The sequence below is a fragment of the Oncorhynchus mykiss genome, chromosome 22 (genome assembly GCF_057628025.1).
Source record: "Oncorhynchus mykiss isolate SJ-2025 chromosome 22, ASM5762802v1, whole genome shotgun sequence".
In the NCBI taxonomy this organism is placed as follows: Eukaryota; Metazoa; Chordata; class Actinopteri; order Salmoniformes; family Salmonidae; genus Oncorhynchus; species Oncorhynchus mykiss.
This window is the reverse complement of record NC_143043.1, coordinates 17,635,698-17,656,494: the sequence shown is the minus strand read 5'-3', so window position 1 is coordinate 17,656,494 and position 20,797 is coordinate 17,635,698. Positions and strand designations below refer to the sequence as shown.

At 40.8% G+C, this 20,797-nt stretch overlaps 2 protein-coding genes across 4 annotated transcripts; both read left to right on the top strand.

The window, feature by feature from the left end:
* The first annotated feature begins 1,707 nt into the window (after nucleotides 1-1,707).
* bbs5 (Bardet-Biedl syndrome 5) lies at nucleotides 1,708-10,973 on the top strand. Of its 3 annotated transcripts, none has more exons than XM_021579070.3 (11): nucleotides 1,708-1,908; nucleotides 3,405-3,487; nucleotides 3,641-3,706; nucleotides 8,709-8,758; nucleotides 8,850-8,977; nucleotides 9,123-9,258; nucleotides 9,358-9,453; nucleotides 9,686-9,748; nucleotides 9,959-10,093; nucleotides 10,216-10,299; nucleotides 10,534-10,973. In XM_021579070.3, exons 1-11 carry the CDS (start codon nucleotides 1,847-1,849, stop codon nucleotides 10,657-10,659), a joined length of 1,029 nt encoding a protein of 342 aa, XP_021434745.1. In that variant the 5' UTR covers nucleotides 1,708-1,846; the 3' UTR covers nucleotides 10,660-10,973. The 3 variants fall into 3 exon arrangements, with proteins under 3 accessions (XP_021434745.1, XP_021434744.1, XP_021434746.1); XM_021579069.3 differs by lacking the exon at nucleotides 9,686-9,748 and adding an exon at nucleotides 9,586-9,648; XM_021579071.3 differs by lacking the exon at nucleotides 9,686-9,748 and adding an exon at nucleotides 9,586-9,648 and having other exon boundaries at nucleotides 1,722-1,799.
* Nucleotides 10,974-11,700: 727 nt separating this feature from the next.
* Nucleotides 11,701-20,723, top strand: klhl41a (kelch-like family member 41a). Its single transcript, XM_021579068.3, is given in 7 exon segments — nucleotides 11,701-12,407; nucleotides 12,409-12,871; nucleotides 13,443-13,600; nucleotides 13,710-13,817; nucleotides 14,228-14,413; nucleotides 14,502-14,648; nucleotides 20,203-20,723. Coding segments are annotated over 7 exon segments (1,809 nt in total). The 5' UTR covers nucleotides 11,701-11,772; the 3' UTR covers nucleotides 20,315-20,723.
* The last annotated feature ends 74 nt before the right edge of the window (nucleotides 20,724-20,797 follow it).

Below are 20,797 nucleotides of genomic sequence, written 5' to 3'. Positions count from 1 at the left end.
AATACAAATCTACCGTGGGTGAGTCTAAACCTCTATCACACACACACACACACACACACACACACACACACACACACACACACACACACACACACACACACACACACACACACACATTGAGACCTCTGATTGGCAGATCTGCATAGGAGTGGTGTTATCAAAGTGGATGTATGGGTACAGTCTCTCAGTAAACATGCTCAAAAGTGTTGATTTGTGTCATGTCTTCAGAGTCCCAGAAGGACACCTCCCCATGTCAAGCTGCAGTCTGATTCTCTGGGGTCTCCTCTGCAGAGTGAGAATGTTACCACTTCCATTTGAATACTCACCACTTCATAGCAGTATAGTCCAGACTCCATTGTTTGGTAATAAACTCAGCTCATTATTTCTTTCTATGGACTCAGTAACCACACCTATAGAGCAGAGAGGATGGTCTCTCACATCCACCTCTCAGTTTATTTTCCTGAGCTGATCCTCTCAGAGCCCAGTACCTGGTAATATTTTGGATTCCTCTCTGGGTTGTCAGGGACCTTCATTCATGTGCCAATATATATGTATTTTTTTACACTGACATTGGTCCGATGATCAGACAGAGAGCCAGTGGTTTGCGTGTTGAGGTTCAGAATCCCAGGAGCTGAAAAAATAGTAATATCTCCGATGTACACTTTGTTGGACAATCTCTCAGTGAACTCAATGGATGAATGAACACTTTCTTGGTCCACTAGTAACGTTCTTTGTACATCATATGTATATGCGCTTATAAATCAGTTATGCATTGGAGGGTAAACACAGGTGAACACAGTTTTTGCCATTTGCATTTCTTGCCTCCTGTCATCTTGATCATTGCTCAGCATTTACCCACCTATTCATTGATCATTGCTCAGCATTTACCCACGATGTACGCTGTGTGTAGCGGTTATGACATGGTTTGGCTTGAAACAATTGTTTTGCCTGGCCACATACAGCGGATGTGTTTTTCACAAACGAAGGGAAAAGGTGAAAGGAGAAGAGTGCATAGAGGCTAGAATGAATACAGCGTGGCTGTTATGAAAGTGAACTGTGTTTATGCGTGATCAGTAGTGTATTCATTCCACTGATCCTGTTGAAAAATGTTTCTTAAACGGAAGCAAATGAAACGGGGATAAAAAAAAATAGCTGAATTTGTCCAATAGAAACTCTTGTTTGCAACTGTTGGATTAATTATTACACCCTAGATAAGATTTGAGTATCATGTAGTAGCCTAAACCTATCGATGTTACATTGAACTGGGTGAATGGAATATGAATGACAGTCATCCAACATGCTGTGCTAGAAATGTGTCCTCCCTCATCATAAACGGCACTGACTGCCTCTGGTATACAACTATGCATTTTTCTGACAAAGTATTATGGAAAACGAGTTGGTTGGAAATTGCACATCACTGTTGATGAAAAAGCTAACTTTGAAATGAATCACCACATTTTTAATTGACTGGTTTTAATGATACTATTTTGTATTTGTTTTTATTATAACATTGAATATGGTGTTTGTTTCTTTATTTCTTTATTACTTCACTGTCAGATGAACAGGTAATGTTGCCAGAATTTGCATTCTGTGTTTGTAGTGTGTTTGTAGTGCTGATGACACACGTTGACCTTGAACACCATTATTATAAGCAAGGTGAACTGTCTACCAAGAAGAAACGCGGTTTGCTTTTCTATTATGTCCCTTGTGCTTACCGTAGTAATGTTGCCAGGGCAACAGGGAATGGGAACGAGGAAGACGCGTAATCTTTGGCTGGCCATCTTGCCTGGAGAAGATTAGTAATAATGATTTAAATACATTAGCTACCTGTTGTTGTTCTAATATCATGGCGTCTATGTTGGATGTTCTCTGGGAGGATAGAGATGTTAGATTCGATATAACCGCACAGTAAGTTATTTAATTGCTCACCGGCAATGCTAAGTTAGCATAAAGATATGCAGCAGAGTGCAAAGCAAAGGGGGACCTAGCCGTAGCCGTTTGATAGCTGGCTAGATTTCTGCTTTTCAACGCTGTTGTATTTACATACACTAGCGTTTATTCCTATTTTATTGGCCTGCACAAAAATAGTCCACGGGAAGCCTGAAGTTAAATGAAATGTACATTTACTGTGCCGGTGGGCAGGACAGTTAGTTATGATGACGGGGGGATTTGAGACAAAATATCTCAAGGAAATTCTTATCATATAGGAAGAGGCGAAGCAACAGTTTACTCGGCCCAAAATCTGTCCATGAAAAATAAGCCCACGAAGCGAGGAATTTGTGTATGGGAGGTCATTGAGAGACTGTCGAATTTGGTCAACAAAAAATGTAATTGCAAATTTGCTACATGAGGCTTATTTGATCATTTATACCTTCATAATGGTTACGTTGTTAGGAATGGACTGATATAAGTGGGTGCACGTGCCATTTCGGCAAAAAACACTACATGATTTTATATTGGAGTTGTGCCTGTTGTCATATGTTAGAAGATAGAGGACTCCTCGTGGATATAACCCGTTTTAGCATGGACATTGCTATTGAGGGCTTCCACCATTTTAAAATAATGAACTGGGTGGGGATTCCTGAGTTGGAAGCAATCAGCCAATGAGGAAGAAGAAAATGGAGATACAAAGATGAGTCCTCTTATCAATATTTATGGCCTGTTGTTCACACGTGTATCTGCTCTCTCATTGACTTCAATGGTCCCACCTGATCTCACCTCTTCCTGCCTGGCTTCCATCATTGAGGACATGCATTTCCATTGTTAGAGCAGTCATGCTAATATCTTAATATAATAGAGGATCTTTAGTATTATTAAACATACTCCCCAAATGTGTTGTAGACCCACTCCCTCTCTGCTTACCTCATGTCAAAATAAAAGTCCCCCACAGATTCCTTTTTTTTTGTCCACATAGTGCACATGGGGCGATAGGTAGCCTAGTGTTTGCTAGATCGAATCCCTGAGCCGACAAGGTAAAAATGTGTTGTTCTGCCCCTGAACAAGGCAGTTAACCCACTGTTCCTAGGCTGTCATTGTAAATAACAATTTGTTCTTAACTGAGTTAAATAAAAATAGCAGAAATAACTTTTATTTTGATGAGGGAAGCAGAGAGGAAGTGGATCTATAACGTTTGGGAAGTCTGTTTAAAAATACGTTCCTTTAGATATTTTGTCTCTAATTACCCTCGTCATAATTACCAACCGTCCTGCCCACTGGCACAATAAGTTGAAATTGAATGTTATTTAACTTCTGGCTTCCCACTGACTGTTTTTGTGCAGCCATATACAATGGGAGCAACGCTAGTATATGTAAATACACTCACGTTACTAAAAGCAGCTACTGGCTAGAATTAATCTGGTTTACATAGGAAAACACTGACTAGCTACAACTGTTTTTATTTACAGGCAAATGAAAACGCGACCTGGCGAGGTCTTGATAGACTGCCTTGATTCCATTGAAGACACCAAAGGAAACAATGGGGATCGAGGTAAAGTAAATTTAGCATGTCTATCCCACTACTGACACCAATGTAGCAATTGAGGGGGAGAGGTAAACAGCCAGATAATGTGGGACTTGAACCAGCAACCATGTGGTTATGGGCGTTTGCACCAATTATACAATGCTTACTCCTTACTTGCAGGGAGGCTCCTGGTAACAAATCTGAGGATCATCTGGCATTCTTTGGCTCTGCCAAGAGTCAATTTGTGTGAGTACACCTAGACCTAGCTAGCTATGTACATGTATTTATCTTTCCTTGACATGGCTAGAGGAGCAACCACACTGCAAAAGGAAAACATTAATTATTCTCATCTCAATTAATTTAGCCTGCTTTTGGATTATGATTGTACTACAGTGGTCCACAAAGATTCTATGCCTTTTGAGAAGTTTAACTTGGTAATCTCAAGTTTTAAATACAATTACTTTAGGAAGTGCCAAATAAGGTAACAGGGTTGACCATAGAGGATTTCTTCTTAAATGAGACATAAATCCCCTTCTGACAGGTGGAATGGAAGCTTGTTGGGTGCAACGGAGTGGCAATTTAATGCAACCTTAACAAAACATGCTTTATTGTTAAAACATTTCTAGCCTGTCTATCTATGGGTAACAGGGTTGACGTGTTATGCCCGACCCACTCATATTCCACCAGAAAATAGACAAAAAGAGTAGAACCAGCTAACCTTCTTTTACAATATGATTTGACTATTACAGTTGAAGTCGGAAGTTTACATTTAAAAAAATAAAAATGATTTCACCTTTATTTAACCAGGTAGGCTAGTTGAGAACAAGTTCTTATTTACAACTGCGACCTGGCCTTGATAAAGCAAAACAGTGCGACATAAACAATAATGCAGAGTTACACACATATACATATATATATATATATTTTAGTATATATACAGTGTGTGCAAATGGAGGAGGTAAGGCAATAAATAGGCCATAGTAGCGAAGTAATTACAATTTAGCAAATTAACACTGGGGTGATAGATGTGCAGATGATGATGTACAAGTAGAAATACTGGTGTGCAAAAGAGCAGAAAAGTAAATAAAAACAATAAGGGGATGAGGTAGGTAGATTAGAGGGGTATTTACAGATGGGCTATCTACAGCTGCAGTGATTGGTTAGCTGCTCAGATAGCTGATGTTTAAAGTTAGTGAAGGAAATATAAGTCTCCAGCTTCAGCGATTTTTGCAATTCGTTACAGTCATTGGCAGCAGAGAACTGGAAGGAAAGGCGACCAAAGGAGGTGTTGGCTTTGGGGATGACCAGTGAGATATACCTGCTGGAGCACGTGCTACGGGTGGGTGTTGTTATCGTGATCAGTGAATGAGATAAGGCGGAGCTTTACCTAGCAAAGACTTATAGATGACCTGGAGCCAGTGGGTCTGGTGACTAATACGTAGCAAGGGCCAGCCAGCTAGAGCATACAGGTCGCAGTGGTGGGTGGTATATGGGGCTTTGGTGACAAAACAGATGGCACTGTGATAGACTGCATCCAGTTTGCTGAGTAGAGTGTTGGAGGCTATTTTGTAAATGACATCGCCGAATTCGAGGATCTGTAGGATAGTCCTTTTTACTCGGGTATGTTTGGCGGCGTGGGTGAAGTAGGCTTTGTTGTGAAATAGAAAGCTGATTCTAGATTTAATTTTGGATTGGAGATGCTTAATGTGAGTCTGGAAGGAGAGTTTACAGTCTAGCCAGACACCTAGGTATTTGAACCGTCCAGAGTAGTGATGCTAGTTGGGCGGGCGGGTGCGGGCAGCGAACGGTTGAAAAGTATGCATTTAGTTTTGCTAGCGTTTAAGAGCAGTTGGAGGCCATGGAAGGAGTGTTGTATGGCATTGAAGCTCGTTTGGAGGTTTGTTAACACAGTGTCTGTAACGGTTTTCTTCTATCTCCTCCAAGGATCGGAACAAAATGCAGCGTGTCGATTGCGATCCATGTTTTAATAAACAAACGAAAAACACGAATCAACACAAACACTACAAAATAAAGAACGTAATGAACGTAACGAAAACCTAAACAGCCTATCTGGTGAAAACACATAGACAGGAACAATCACCCACAAACACACAGTGAAACCCAGGCAACCTAAATATGGTTCCCAATCAGAGACAATGACGAACACCTGCCTCTGATTGAGAACCATATCAGGCCGAACATAGAACTGGACAAACTAGATATGTAACATAGAATGCCCACTCAGATCACACCCTGACCAACCAAAACATAGAAATATACAAAGTAAACTATGGTCAGGGTGTGACAGTGTCCAAAGAAGGGCCAGATGTATACAGAATGGTGTGGTCTGCGTAGAGGTGTATCAGGGAATCACTCGCAGCAAGAGCGACTTCGTTGATATGTACAGAGAAAAGAGTCGGCCCGAGAATTTACCCTGTGGTACCCCCATAGAGACTGCCAGAGGTCCGGACAACAGGCCCTCCGATTTGACACACTGAACTCTGTCTGAGAAGTAGTTGGTGAACCAGGCGAGGCAGTCATTTGAGAAACCATGGCTGTTGAATCTGCTGATAAGAATACGGTGATTGACAGAGTCGAAAGCCTTGGCCAGGTCGATGAAGATGGCTGCACAGTACAATCTTTTATTGATGGCGGTTATGATATAATTTAGTACCTTGAGCGTGGCTGAGGTGCATCTGTGACCAGCTTGGAAACCGGATTGAACAGCGGAGAAGGTACGGTGGGATTTGAAATGGTCAGTGATCTGTTTGTTAACTTGGCTTTCGAAGACTTTAGAAAGGCAGGGCAGGATGGATATAGGTCTATAACAGTTTGGGTCTACAGTGTCACACCCTTTGAAGAGGGGGATGACCGCGGCAGCTTTCCAATCTCTGGGGATCTCAGACGATACGAAAGAGAGGTTGAACAGACTGGTAATAGGAGTTGCAACAATGGCGGCGGATCATGTTTAGAAAGAGAGGGTCTAGATTGTCTAGCTCAGCTGATTTGTACTGGTCCAGGTTTTGCAGCTCTTTCAGAACATCTGCTATCTGGATTTGGGTGAAGGAGAAGCTGGGGAGGCTCGGGCAAGTAGCTGCGGGGGGTGCAGCGCTGTTGTTGGCCGGGGTTGGGGTAGCCAGGAGGAAAGCATGGCCAGCCGTAGAGAAATGCTTATTGAAATTCTCGATTATCGTGGATTTATTGGTGTTGACAGTGTTACTTAGCCTCAGTGCAGTGGGCAGCTGGGAGGAGGTGCTCTTGTTCTCCATGGACTTTACGATGTCCCAAAACTTTTTGGAGTTAGAGCTACAGGATGCAAATGTCTGTTTGATAAAGCTAACCTTTGGCTTTCCTGACTGACATACACTTAGGTTGGAGTCATTAAAACTCGCTTTTCAACTACCCCACAAATTTCTTGTTAACAAGCTATAGTTTTGGCAAGTCGGTTAGAACATCTACTTTGTGCATGACACAAGTAATTTTTACAACGATTGTTTACACAGATTATTTCACTTATAATTCACTGTATCACAATTCCAGTGGGTCAGAAGTTTACATACACTAAATTGACTGTGCCTTTAAACACCTTGGAAAATTACAGATAATGATGTCATGGCTTTAGAAGCTTTTGATAGGCTAATTGACAGAATTTGAGTCAATTGGAGGTGTGCCAAAACCTCAGAAAAAAAAATGTGTAGACCTTCACAAGTCTCATTCATCCGTGGGCGCAATTTCCAAACGCCTGAAGGTACCACGTTCATCTGTACAAACAATACTACGCAAGTATAAACACCATGGGACCACGCAGCCGTCATACTGCTCAGGAAGGAGATGTGTTCTGTCTCCTAGAGATGAACGTACTTTGGTGCGAAAAGTGCAAATCAATCCCAGAACAACAACAAAGGACCTTATGAAGATGCTGGAGGAAACAGGTACAAAAGTATCTATATCCACAGTAAAAACGAATCCTATATCGACATAAACTAAATGTCCGCTCAGCAAGGAAGAAGACACTGCTCCAAAACCACCATTAAAATAAAGCCAGACTACGGTTTGCAACTGCACTTGGTTTTGCGGTTTTTGGAGAAACGTCCTCGGGTCTGATGAAACAAAAATAGAACTGTTTGGTCATAATGACCATCATTATGTTTGGAGGAAAAAGGGGGGTGCTTGCAAGCTGAAGAACACCATCCCAACCATGAAGCACAGGGATGGCAGCATCATGTTGTGGGAGTGCTTTGCTGCAGGAGGGACTGGTGCACTTCACAAAATAGATGGCATCATGAGGCAGGAAAATATTTTGATATATTGAAGCAACATCTCAAGACATCAGTCAAGTTAAAGCTTGGTCGCAAATAGGTCTTCCAAATGGACAATGACCCCAAGCATACTTCCAAAGTTGTGTCAAAATGGCTTAAGGACAGCAATGTCAAGGTATTAGAGTGGCCATCACAAAGGCCTGATCTTAATCCTATAGAAAATTTGTGGTCAGAACTGAAAAAGTGTGTGCGAGCAAGAAGGCCTACAAGCCTGACTCGGTTACACCAGCTCTGTCAGGACGAATGGGACAAAATTCACCCAATTTATTGTGCGAAGCTTGTGGAAGGCTACGTTTGACCCAAGTTGAACAATTTAAAGGCAATGCTACCAAATACTAATTGAGTGTATGTAAACTTCTGACCCACTGGGAATGTGATGAAAGAAATAAAAGCTGAAATAAATCATCATCTCTACTCATATTCTAACATTTCACATTCTTAAAATAAAGTGGTGATCCTAACTGACCTAAGACAGGGAAATTTTACTACGATTAAATTTCAGGAATTGTGAAAAACTGAGTTTAAATGTATTTGGCTAAGGTGTATGTAAACTTCCAACTTCAACTGTAGATGTCCAATGTTTCTTTAGGAAAATATATTTTTTAAGGAATGGTTTCACCATATTAAAACGAGAGTTCATGTTGCGTATCAGGGTTGACCTTAATGAAAATGAGAGACCGATGTAAATGAATCACTTTAAATCAATAATAATCTTCAGAAATGACTATGTCAAGGCAACAAAAATAACTAGGGCATTACAGTGATGGTGAAAACTTTGAGAGATGTTGAGGTTAAGTGGGTTAAAATCTTCATAGCAGTCGCAGAGGGTGCACTGTGTGCAGAGGGATGTCAAAATGCTGAATTTTGGCACTTTAGCAAGTCACAGATTTATTGAAAATTGAGTGACATTCATCTTCTTTGTTTCATAGCTGTTGGATACAATTCCATTATTAACATCACAACAAGGACAGCTAACTCTGTACGTATACTGTATTGGACTGTCTATCAATTTACTTTATGGTTAGATTTGCCTAGATGTCACCATTTATACTAAGACTGTTCTCTTTCAGAAATTGAGAGGCCAGACTGAAGCACTGTATATCTTGACAAAGTCTAACAATACAAGATTTGAGTTCATTTTCACCAATGTGGTTCCAGGGAGTCCGAGACTATTTACATCTGTCATTGCTGTTCACAGGTATTTATACATAGAAAACAAGAAATGACCCTTGTGGAAGTTGTTACACTTTTCTAGATTATGTTATGAGATAGGATTCAGTCAAGTCACTGCTGAGTTGAATTGAATGTCTCGTCAACTAATTGTCCATATCCCTCTGCTCCAGGGCTTATGAGACCTCTAAAATGTACCGTGACCTGAAGCTGAGAGGAGCTCTTATTCAAAATAAACAATTGAGGCTTTTGCCTCGAGAGGAAGTGTATGACAAAATCAACGGGGTGTGGAATTTATCCAGTGACCAGGTACACATCAACTAGCTAATCCTTCAGGAAGTATTTCAAATAAAAACGTGTTTCACGCTCTTTCAATAAAATGTTCTGTTCTGAATTGTATATTTGTAGGGTAATCTAGGGACCTTTTTCATCACCAATGTTCGGATCGTGTGGCATGCCAATATGAACGAGAGCTTCAACGTCAGCATTCCCTATCTTCAAATTGTAAGTGGCGTAAAACACAAAGAAGTAATAAAACAAATCTGCTGTCATGTCCAGCCTAACAAATTGACAACGCCTTTTAGGGTATTGAAAGTGATCGTCTATTTTCCTTATTGTCACCTCTCTTCCCCGTAGCGTTCCATCAGAATAAGAGACTCAAAGTTTGGCCTAGCTTTGGTGATAGAAAGCTCTCAGCAGGTAATTGTGATCATTATTGTCACTTTCTTTCCCAAAGAGTTCCATCAGAGTAAGAGACTCAAAGTTTGGTCTGGCTTTGGTGATAGAAAGCTTTCATCAGGTAATTGTGATCATTTGAGATGTATCCGATCTAGTATTTGACTTATTGTGTACCATAGAATTACATATTGAACTAGTCATTTAATAGGATATGTAGAATATATGTGCTGTAGTATCAGCTTTAAAACATGACATAGAATACAGAGCGAAGAACTTGTCTCTTGCATGCCATTGACATACTCCTGAGTACATACGTCGTCTTTGTTTGTAGACTGGAGGATATGTGCTTGGATTTAAGATCGACCCAATGGATAAGCTTCAAGATGCAGTTAAAGAGATCAACTCGCTGCACAAAGTCTACTCTGCCAACCCCATCTTTGGAGTGGACTATGAGATGGAGGAAAAGGTACTCCTATATTATACAAGTGACCAAACATTGATGAATATATCACAATTAATGCAGTGCGATGTGGAATGGCTTTGCCATGTTTCAACAAGAAGTATTCTCTCTCCCAACAATGATTCCAGCCTCAGCCACTGGAGGAGCTGACAGTGGACCAGCCCCCCGATGATGTGGAAATTGAGCCCGATGAGCAGACTGATGCTTTCACTGTGAGTGTGCTTATCCAAACTGTCAACTCCCTTTGGGAGTCTGATTTGTTTTCACAATCTGAAAATAGCAGGTTGCTAAAATCATGTTACACAACATACTGCAAACATGACTTTGGTGTTGCCTAGTGCTATCATGTTTATACAGACTGAGGTGTACTTTGTAAGATGGCTTAAACACTTAACCTCCTAATTAATGCCATTGTGATAACTGATTTCTATTTGTTTGCTTTTAAGGCTTACTTTGCTGATGGCAATAAGCAACAAGACCGGGAACCTATGTTTTCTGAGGAGCTGGGAATTGCAGTTGAAAAATTGAAGGAGGGGTTCACACTTCAAGGACTCTGGGAAGTCATGGGCTGAAGCATGAACACTGATAGGCGAGTTAGATTAACCTAGTTCCTGAAATCCTCCCTTTCAAATGGCACAATTGACACTACTGTTTTTTAGAACCATTTGTAAATGTACAATGTATTTTGTCCATTGAAAGGTCTTGATGTATATAATAAAGATGTAGACCTGGTCCGTGTATGAGTGACATGAATTTTAAGAATGACTACAGTGTAGTTTTGGTGTTAATGTTTATATGTACAATTTAAGTAGATATTGCAAATGTTAATCATTGAATTTTGAATTGTATTTTTTAGATTGAAGAAATAAAGTATTTCAGTATATTATACATTTGGTCTGACCTTTCTTAGTTGTGACAATGTCTTCTTAAATGTGTTTTTGAAATTAGTAATTTTGTTCTGTGTACAATGATCTACAGGCTATTTACAAGTGTGCCAGAGGAGCTTTAGTATTTTACAAATGGTTCACGAGGACAGATCCTGTTGTAGCTGCAGCTGCTCATTGACCCTTCGTACGAGGACGGTCAGTCCCTTGGAAATTTACTCACATTTAAATATAAAACATGCTCAATGAGTCACACACAAATGAATCACCAAAGATTTTCAGGACTAAAAAGGGATCATATTAATTTCTATCAAAGATGTGATTACAGCGTCAGTGGACTTTAAAGTCCACTTCCATCTTTATTTTCAGTTTGACATACTTTTAATGATACAATAACTGATTATACATCAAGGATTTGTCATAAGTGATAAACGGGCGAACCCTTATGATCTAGGATGTTCTTTCCTAAAACGTGACTGAATATGAAGATTTTATCACTACGTAAAACTGCACCGGTCACTGTTACACATGTTGTGTCTAGTCCTATGACGTTACCAACAGCTAACTATCACAGTGACAAAAGTGCACAGTTGTTCCTTTCACTCTGCGACAGCTGTGTGAAACAGACTGCTTTCCGATTTGGCCAACATAAATGCTTCCTGAAAGGGGTGGTTGGCTATATTTAGAGGGCCAAAGTTATATTGAAGGGTCTTCCGATCTGGGGCTCAATACTGCTTAGTCCAGCTGGGACAGTGTTGAGAGTTGCATCCATATCCTTTGTCAAGTCACGTTTCTTACAGCATGGATCCGAAAGCCGTAAGGGAAGATCTGCGCCTGTTTCAGAGCACCCTGCTCCAGGATGGCCTGAAAGAGCTTCTGAACAAGAACAAGCTTATTGACTGCATTCTGAAAGTGGGAGATAGAAGCTTGCCCTGTCATAGACTCATTTTGGCAGCCTGTAGTCCTTATTTCCGAGAGCTTTACATCTCAGGTGACGCTAAGGAAATGGATAAGGAGGTCGTTCTGGAGAATTTGGATCCCACAATCATGGAGATGATTGTGAATTACATGTATTCAGCAGAGATTGACATCACAGACGACAATGTGCAGGATATCTTTGCTGTGGCAAACCGTTTCCAGATCCCCTCAGTGTTCACTGTGTGTGCAAATTTCCTACAGAAGAAGCTGTCCCCGGGTAACTGTATGGCCATATTCAGAATGGCACTGGTGCTCAACTGTCCTAGACTGGCATTGGCAAGTCGAGACTACATTGCAGATCGTTTTGAAACCCTGGCCAAGGAGGATGACTTCTTAGAGCTGGCCTCTCATGAACTTTTTGCTGTCATCGGAGCGGACTCTCTCAGTGTAGAAAAGGAGGAGGTGGTGTTTGAATCCCTGATGAAATGGATTCGAAAAGACAAGGAGAACCGTGTCAAGACTGGATGAGGCCTTTGGCTGCGTCCGTTTCCGTTTACTCCCAGAGAAGTACTTCAATGAGAAAGTGGAAAAGGATGACATCATCAAGTCTGACCCTGAGCTCCTCAAAAAAATCAAAGTGATCAAAGATTCCTTTTCTGGGAAACTCCCCGAAAAGAAGACAGGAGAGTCAGGGAAGGATGCATCTAATGGTGAAGTAGAAGAGGATAACAGGTTACCTAGTTACCTGAATGATATCAAGAGAGTTGGTATGTATTCCAAGGATCTTGTGTTGATGATCAACGACACTGCTGCAGTGGCCTGTGATGGCGTTGAGAACGAATGCTTCCTTGCTGCATTGACTGAGCAGATACCACACAACCATGTCAGCCTGACGTCAGAGAAGAATGATCTCTTTATCCTGGGAGGATTGTTTGTCGATGAAGAGGATAAAGAAGCTCCATTACAGTGCTACTTTTATCAGGTAAGAAGCCATGTTTTTTCACTTCCTAAGGACATTCACTACCAAATGAATTAATTAATATGAATGACATTTTATTTTCGTGCCAAATCGCCAATTGGCAACCCCTCCCTTATGGGGTTAATTGACACATAAACAAACATTACAATAATTCACTGTGATAATTCAGTGATATTTCTTCAGTTCTGTGCAGTACATACCACATAAGGAGTGGAAAATAAATCAATACATAATAGTAAATAAGGTTATCAAAGCAATAACTATAACCCTAGAGCAATAAAATAATAAAATATACGGATAAATACATACAGAAAAATTAAATGGAAGGCATTTGAACCCAGTCAAGCACAAAGAGAAGATTCAAGTGGGAGACAGGCCTACACACAATCTATAAACTGTACATACGTGCCATTTGCTATATAGAAGCTAAATATTTTTATACCAATGATATACGTTTAAACTAGGACCATGTGTAATGCTATGAGCAAGGAACGTTCCCTGACCATCAGAAAATGAAAACCATCCATAGACGGCTTCATGACTGGAATATTCTAATATCAGGTTCTTTTTTCAGCTGGATATCCTTGCTGCTGATTGGATAGCTCTGCCCCCTATGCCCTCTCCCAGATGTCTGTTCAGTATGGGAGAATTTGGCAATAAATTGTTTGCTGTAGCTGGTAAAGATCTACAGTCCAACGTGTCTCTTGACTCTGTAATGTGCTATGATGTTGAGTAAGTATTATAAACTTGGCTGAGTTCATATATTCCCACACTTAATACCTGTCACTAAATGAGTAAGGAGCCTTAAACACATGTTTTGTCCTTACTATCTGCTGCCCAGGGCAATGAAGTGGGCTGAGACCAAAAAGCTGCCTCTGAAAATCCATGGTCATAGTGTTGTCTCCCAGAATGGGTTGGTGTACTGTATCTGAGGGAAGACAGATGACAAGTAAGCTTGCAAAAAACACTTCTTAAATATTTGATACTTTTACTAATACAGTATGCTGGTATAGGTGTAGCAGGGGTCAGTGTGCTGCTAACAATTTAGCTTCCTCCCCTGTCTGACTGCCCCATACTGGGCTAGAACCAGTATGGTTCGCAACACAAGTGACCGCACTCCTTAACAACGTTCCAACGGGTTGTGCCACCCAAAAATGACCAATTGTATAGCGCCATCCGTGACATTTCAAGCTGACTGTAGTGAGCTTATGGCACGTTCTTAACTTCGTTACAAAAGGTTTAAAATAGTAGATGCTTGATGTAAAACAAATGAGTTTGTGTCGTTTTATAATCCTCATTGAGACGATGGTTTATCCCTGTGTTCCTAAATGTGATTTCCCATCCTTTTTTCTATGTAAGCAAAGCAACCAATAAGATGTTTGCGTACAACCACAAGAAGTCAGAATGGAAGGAGCTGTCTGCTATGAAAATGGCAAGATCCATGTTTGGGGCAGTCGTTCACAATGGGAAGATTGTGGTGACTGGAGGGGTCAATGAAGATGGTGTCACCGCTGCATCTGAAGCATATGACTTTGGAAACAACAAGTATGTGCATTGACATTGTAGTCTGTAGGCTATGATTAGCAACAATCTTACAACAGAGCCATTCAGTTAACAATGATCCCCTTTCCAGGTGGGTGCCCTTCACAGATTTCCCCCAGGAGAGGAGCTCCGTGAACCTGGTCAGTAGTGGAGGATTGCTGTATGCCATTGGAGGCTTTACCATTGTGGCGACGGAGGACGACAAAGTTGCCCCTACGGAAATCATTGACGTCTGGCAGTAAGTGATTAACTAGTACGCAAATTTCATCCAATCCCATATACAGTACATTCAGAAAGTAGTCAGACCCATTGAATGTTTCACAATTTTGTTACGTTACAGCCTTATTCTAAAATAGATTAAAACAAAAAAAATCCCCTGATCAATCTACAGGCAATACCCCATAATGACAAAGCAAAAACAGGTTTTTAGACATTTTTGCAAATGTATTAAAAATATCACATTTACATACTGTAAGTATTCAGACCCTTTACTCAATACTTTGTTGAAGCACCTTTGGCAGTGATTACAGCCTCAACTCTTCATGGGTATGACGCTACAAGCTTGCCACACCTGTATTTGGGGAGTTTCTCCCATTCTCTGCAGATCCTCTCAGGCTCTGTCAGGTTGGATGGGGAGCGTCGCTGCACAGCTATTTTCAGGTCTCCAGAGATATAAGCTTGCAAAAAATACTTCTTAAATATTTGATACTTTTACTAATACAGTATGCCGGTATAGGTGTAGCAGGGGTCAGTGTGCTGCTAACAATTTAGCTTCCTCCACTGTCCCATACTGGGCTCGAACCTGTATCGGGTTCAAGTCCGGGCTCTGGCTGGGCCACAAGCACATTGAGACTTGTCCAGAAGTCATTCCTGCGTTGTCTTGGCCGTGTGCTTAGGGTCATTGTCCTGTTGGAAGGTAAACCTTCGACCCAGTCTGAGGTCCTGAGCACTCTGGAGCAGGTTTTCATCAAGGATCTCTCTGTACTTTGCCCGTTCATCTTTACCTCAATCCCCACTCGTCTCCCAGTTCCTGTTACTGAAAAACATTGCCACAGCATGATGCTTCCACCACCATGATTCACCGTAAGAATGGTGCCAGGTTTCCTCCAGACGGGATGGGCTGTCATGTGCCTTTTACTGAGGAGTGGCTTCTGTCTGGCCACTCTACCATAAGGCCTGATTGGTGGAGTGCTGCAGAGATGGTTGTCCTTCTGGAAGGTTCTCCCATCTCCACAGAGGAACTCTGGAGCTCTGTCAGAGTGACCATATGGTTCTTGGTCATATCCCTGACTAAGGCCCTTCTCCCCCGATTGGATCAGTTTGGCCGTGCGGCCAGCTCTAGGAAGAGTCTTGGTGGTTCCAAACTTCTTCCATTTAAGAATGATGGAAGCCATTGTGTTCTTGGGGACCTTCAATGCTTCAAAAAAAGTTGGGAAACCTTCCCCAGATCTGTGCATCGACACAATCCTGTCTCAGAGCTCTCCGGACAACTTTTCCTCTGACATGCACTTTCAACTGTGTGTGCCTTTCCAAATGATTTCCAATCAATTGAATTTACCACAGGTGGACACAGTTGTAGAAACATCTCAAGGATGATCAATGGAAACAGGATGCACCTGAGCTCAATTTCGAGTCTCATAGCAAAGGGTCTGAATACTTATGTAAATAAGGTATTTGTTTTTTAATTGTAATACATTTGCCAAAAAAACGTAAAACCTGTTTTCGCTTTGTCATTATGGGGTATTGTGTGTAGATTGAGAAAAAAAATATATTTAATACATTTTAGAATAAGGCTTTAACGTAACAAAATGTGGAAAAGGAAAGGGGTCTGAATACTTTCCGAATGCACTGTACTCTGCTATCTTTAGAGATGCTCTATATTAAAATACCCTTGATAAGTTGATCATTTCTGATGTACAAATGGTTTCACTGCCACTTACTGTATACTCAGTACCAAAGGTATAACCAGGGTTGCCAGGTCTCCCTATAATTTCTAGACCAATGACCTCTGAAAACCCGCTCCCCAAAACAAATTTGCAGCGAGAGGAGTTGCCACATATAAACCAATTAACCCTTTTCCCATAATATTATTAAGCAAATTAAGAAGGAATATCGATGTCGTTAACATAGGCTAAGAAGCTACATTTGGTTTTCCATCAAATTATAATTATTGCGAGTTTAAGAATAAATGTCAAGAAAAAAGATACATTGTTCTTATTAAACTCTCCAGATCATTTTCCATCAATGGATGTTGATTTAACTAGTTTTGACTGCTATGATTAAGCAACAAGGCTCGAGGTGTGGTATATGGCAAATATACCACGGCTAAGGGCTGTTCTTAGGACATAGCCCTTAGCCGTGGTATATTGGCTACACCACAAACCGGTGATGTGCCTTATTGCTATTACAGTGGCTTGCGAAAGTATTCACCCCCTTGGCATTTTTCCTATTTTGTTGCCTTACAACCTGGAAATAAAATAGATTTAGTTAGTTTGTATAATTTGATTTACACAACATGCCTACCACTTTGAAGATGCAAAATATATTTTATTGTGAAACAAACAAGAAATAAGACAAAAAAACAGAAAACTTGAGCGCGCATAACTATTCACCCCCCCAAAGTCAATACTTTGTAGAGCCACCTTTTGCAGCAATTACAGATGCAAGTCTCTTGGGGTATGTCTCTATAAGCTTGGCACATCTAGCCACTCTGATTTTTGCCCATTCTTCAAGGCAAAACTGCTCCAGCTCCTTCAAGTTGGATGGGTTCTGCTGGTGTACAGCAATCTTTAAGACATACCACAGATTCTCAATTGGATTGAAGTCTGGGCTTTGACTAGGCCATTCCAAGACATTTAAATGTTTCCCTTTAAACCAGTGTTTCTTTAGCAGTATGCTTAGGGTCATTGTTCTGCTGGAAGGTGAACCTCCATCCCGGTCTCAAATCTCTGGAAGACTGAAACAGGTTTCCCTCAAGAATTTCCCTGTATTTAGCTCGGTTCCCAGTCCCTGCCGATTAAAAACATCCCCACAGCATGATGCTGCCACCACCATGCTTCACTGTGGGGATGATGTTCTCGGGGTGATGAAAGGTCAATTTTAGTCTCATCTGACAAGAGTACCTTCTTCCATATGTTTGGGGAGTCTCCCACATGCTTTTTGGCGAACACCAAACGTGTTTGCTTATTTTTTTCTTTAAGCAATGGCTTATTTTCTGGACACTCTTCCGCAAAGCCCAGCTCTGTGGAGCATACGGCTTAAAGTGGTCCTGTGGACAGATACTCCAATCTCCGCTATGGAGCTTTGCAGCTCCTTCAGGGTTATTTTTGGTCTCTTTGTTGCCTCTCTGATTAATGCCCTCCTTGCATGGTCCGTGAGTTTTGGTGAGCAGCCCTCTCTTGGCAGGTTTGTTGTTGTGCCATATTCTTTCCATTTTTTAATAATGGATGTAATGGTGCTTCGTGGGATGTTCAAAGTTTCAGATATTTTTTTATAACCCAACCCTGATCTGTACTTCTCCATAACTCTGTCCCTGACTTGTTTGGAGAGCTCTTTGGTCTTCATGGTGCCCCTTGCTAAGTGGTGTTGCAGACTGGGGCCTTTTTGAACAAGAGTATATATACTGAGATCATGTGACAGATCATGTGACACTTAAATAGTGTCCACCTGTGTGCAATCTAACTAATTATGTGACTTCTGAAGGTAATTGGTTGCACCAGATCTTATTTAGGGGCTTCATATCAAAGGTGGTGAAAACATATGCATGCACTACTTTTCTGTTTTTTCTTTTTTAGAATTTTTAAAAAACAAGTCATTTTTGTCATTTCACTTCATTCATGTATGGGCTCACTCACAATTTTGCCTAAGAACACAGCCATGAATAAAGAATGGTACCAACACATCCTCAGAGAGCAACTTCTCTCAACCATCCAGGAACAGTTTGGTGACAAGGCAAAAGTGATAACTAAGTGACTCGGGGAACAAAACATTGATTTTGTTGGACCATGGCCAGGAAACACCCCAGACTTTAATCCCATTGAGAACTCCTCAAGAGGCGGGTGGACAAACAAAAACCCACAAATTCTGACAAACTCCAAGCATTGATTATGCAAGAATGGGCTGCCATCAGTCAGGATGTGGCCAAGAAGTTAATTGACAGCATGCCAGGGCGGATTGCAGAGGTCTTGAAAAAGAAGGGTCAACACTGCAAATATTGACTCTGCATCAACTTCATGTAATTGTCAATAAAAGTCTTTGACACTTATGAAATGTTGTAATTATACTTCAGTATTCCATAGTAACATCTGACAAAAAAATCTAAAGATACTGAGGCAGCAGACTTTGTGAAAATTAATATTTGTCATTCTCAAAACTTTTGGCCACGACTGTATGTCCATTACATGAAATCCAAATAAAAATCAATTTAAATTACAAGTTGTAATGCAACAAAATAGGAAAAAGCCAAGGGGGATGAATAATTTTGCAAGGCACTGTATAAACTGGTTACCAACGTAATTACAACTGTAAAGTATGTTTTTGTAATTGATGTGGTACACGGCTTTCAACCAATCAGCATTAAGGGCTCAAACCACCCCGTTTATAATTGCTGATAAATCCTGTTTGAGCTAATGCATAACTATAGATAAATCCGACAGGAGAGTTTTAGGGATGAAAGTTGAACAGAGGATCTCAAAATCTCTGTGCAAGAAATACTTGGACAACCCTTAAAAAAACAAATGTTTATGGCTATTTTCTGGCAATGGTGCTGTTATGTGCCAGATGTTAAAACTACAAACCCTTATAAATTGCCTATTTGTGAGATTTACTTATTTCAATACGCATAGGCTACTGACTAAAATCTGGCTTTATAATTGCGATTCAATTTTGCCATGGTTTGCTGAGCTAGATGCAGGTAGCCTATAGCCCCTGATAGGCCAACATCTAATTTCAGGGAAAAGTCCACAATGAAACTGACATTAAATGTGGAAAATTATACATTTGCTATAGAGCTGTGAACATGACCACAATTGATAACTTCCAATTTAATTAACTAAACATGGCCATTAATACTTGCATAATAACACAAGGCTACAACCACAAACTGAGTTATATGCTATTTATTCAATCCGTTTTCCAGCTCCAGGTAGGCTACACAAGTGGCACAAATTGATTAGCAATGACTCCAGTGATTTCGTCATTTCAATGTATATTTATTGTATGAAATGGTAGGCTACAGTAGACTGCAATGGCATATAAATGAATAGCCTACTTGATGGTTAACAAATGCAGCCCATCATTCTCCATATTTAATGTAATTTTCATTGTGGACTTTTTCCCCATAACTCAAGCACACAAGGGAGTTCCATAACTTCCATTTCAATTTTACATTCGTGCAGCTCTCCAGACCCTAGAACTGACCATGATAAAACTCTTAGCTTGATACGGTTATCCATAAGGAAAGTCGACATTAGAATGAAGTTTACTTTAAACCACCTCTGAGTGAATTTTTCTAAAGAGCGCTCGTGTGCGTTAATGTTTTATGGAAAGGGGTGTCTCCAACAGGACAAATCTAAATAGCCTACATACAACTGGTGTGTGTTTGCTGCTCTGTCTCATGACTCAGCTGTCTCTACTGCAGCACTCTCTCAACCAGTGCCCTCAACGCACTCTCTCAACCAGTGCCCTCAACGCCCTCAACGCCCCCCCCCCCCCCATTCACTCACTCAGTAACAGCCTGCTCACTGGGTATAACACTGGGTAGAACATCTAACTTCTCTTTTCTCCTGTGGCAGGTATGAGGAGGATAAAAGTGAATGGACCAGAATGCTCAAAGAGATGCGTTATGCCGCAGGGGCCTCCTGTGTGTCTATGCGCCTCAATGCCGCCAAAATGCCTAAATTATGAACAAGAACACAATATGTACTGTCTAGATGTAACATGGAGGACTGAGAAAAGTATTTATTTAAAAGTGACTTATCCAGATCCTTCAGGATTGTAACCCACCATAATATTGTATTTTGTTGCCCGTCTTTGTAAAGTTTATTGAACCTTTATTTAACAAGGCAAGACAGTTTAGAAAAAATTATTATCTACAATGACCAGCTACCAAAAGGATAAAGACCTCCTGCAGGGACGGGGGCTGCAGCAAAAAAAAAATAGGACAACACACACACATCACGACAAGAGAGACAACACAACATAAAGAGAGATCTAAGACAACATAGCATGGCAGCAACACAGCATGGTAGCAGAACGAAACAGGGTACAAAAAAGGGCAAGAAAGTAAAGTTTGTACCTTAAAGGTTTGTCTACATACATGTCTTCCTGCTCAATGTATTATATTTATGTGGAACAGATTCATTGGCGGAATCAAAACCACCAAAAAAA

Excerpts from the sequence above, each read along its gene's own strand:
- bbs5 (XM_021579070.3), top strand. The coding sequence starts at position 1,847 with ATGGCGTCTATGTTGGATGTTCTCTGGGAGGATAGAGATGTTAGATTC. Across the intron at positions 8,759-8,849 it reads CAACAAGGACAGCTAACTCT|AAATTGAGAGGCCAGACTGA; the intron begins GTACGTATACTG and ends GTTCTCTTTCAG. Across the intron at positions 9,259-9,357 it reads GGAATTTATCCAGTGACCAG|GGTAATCTAGGGACCTTTTT; the intron begins GTACACATCAAC and ends GTATATTTGTAG.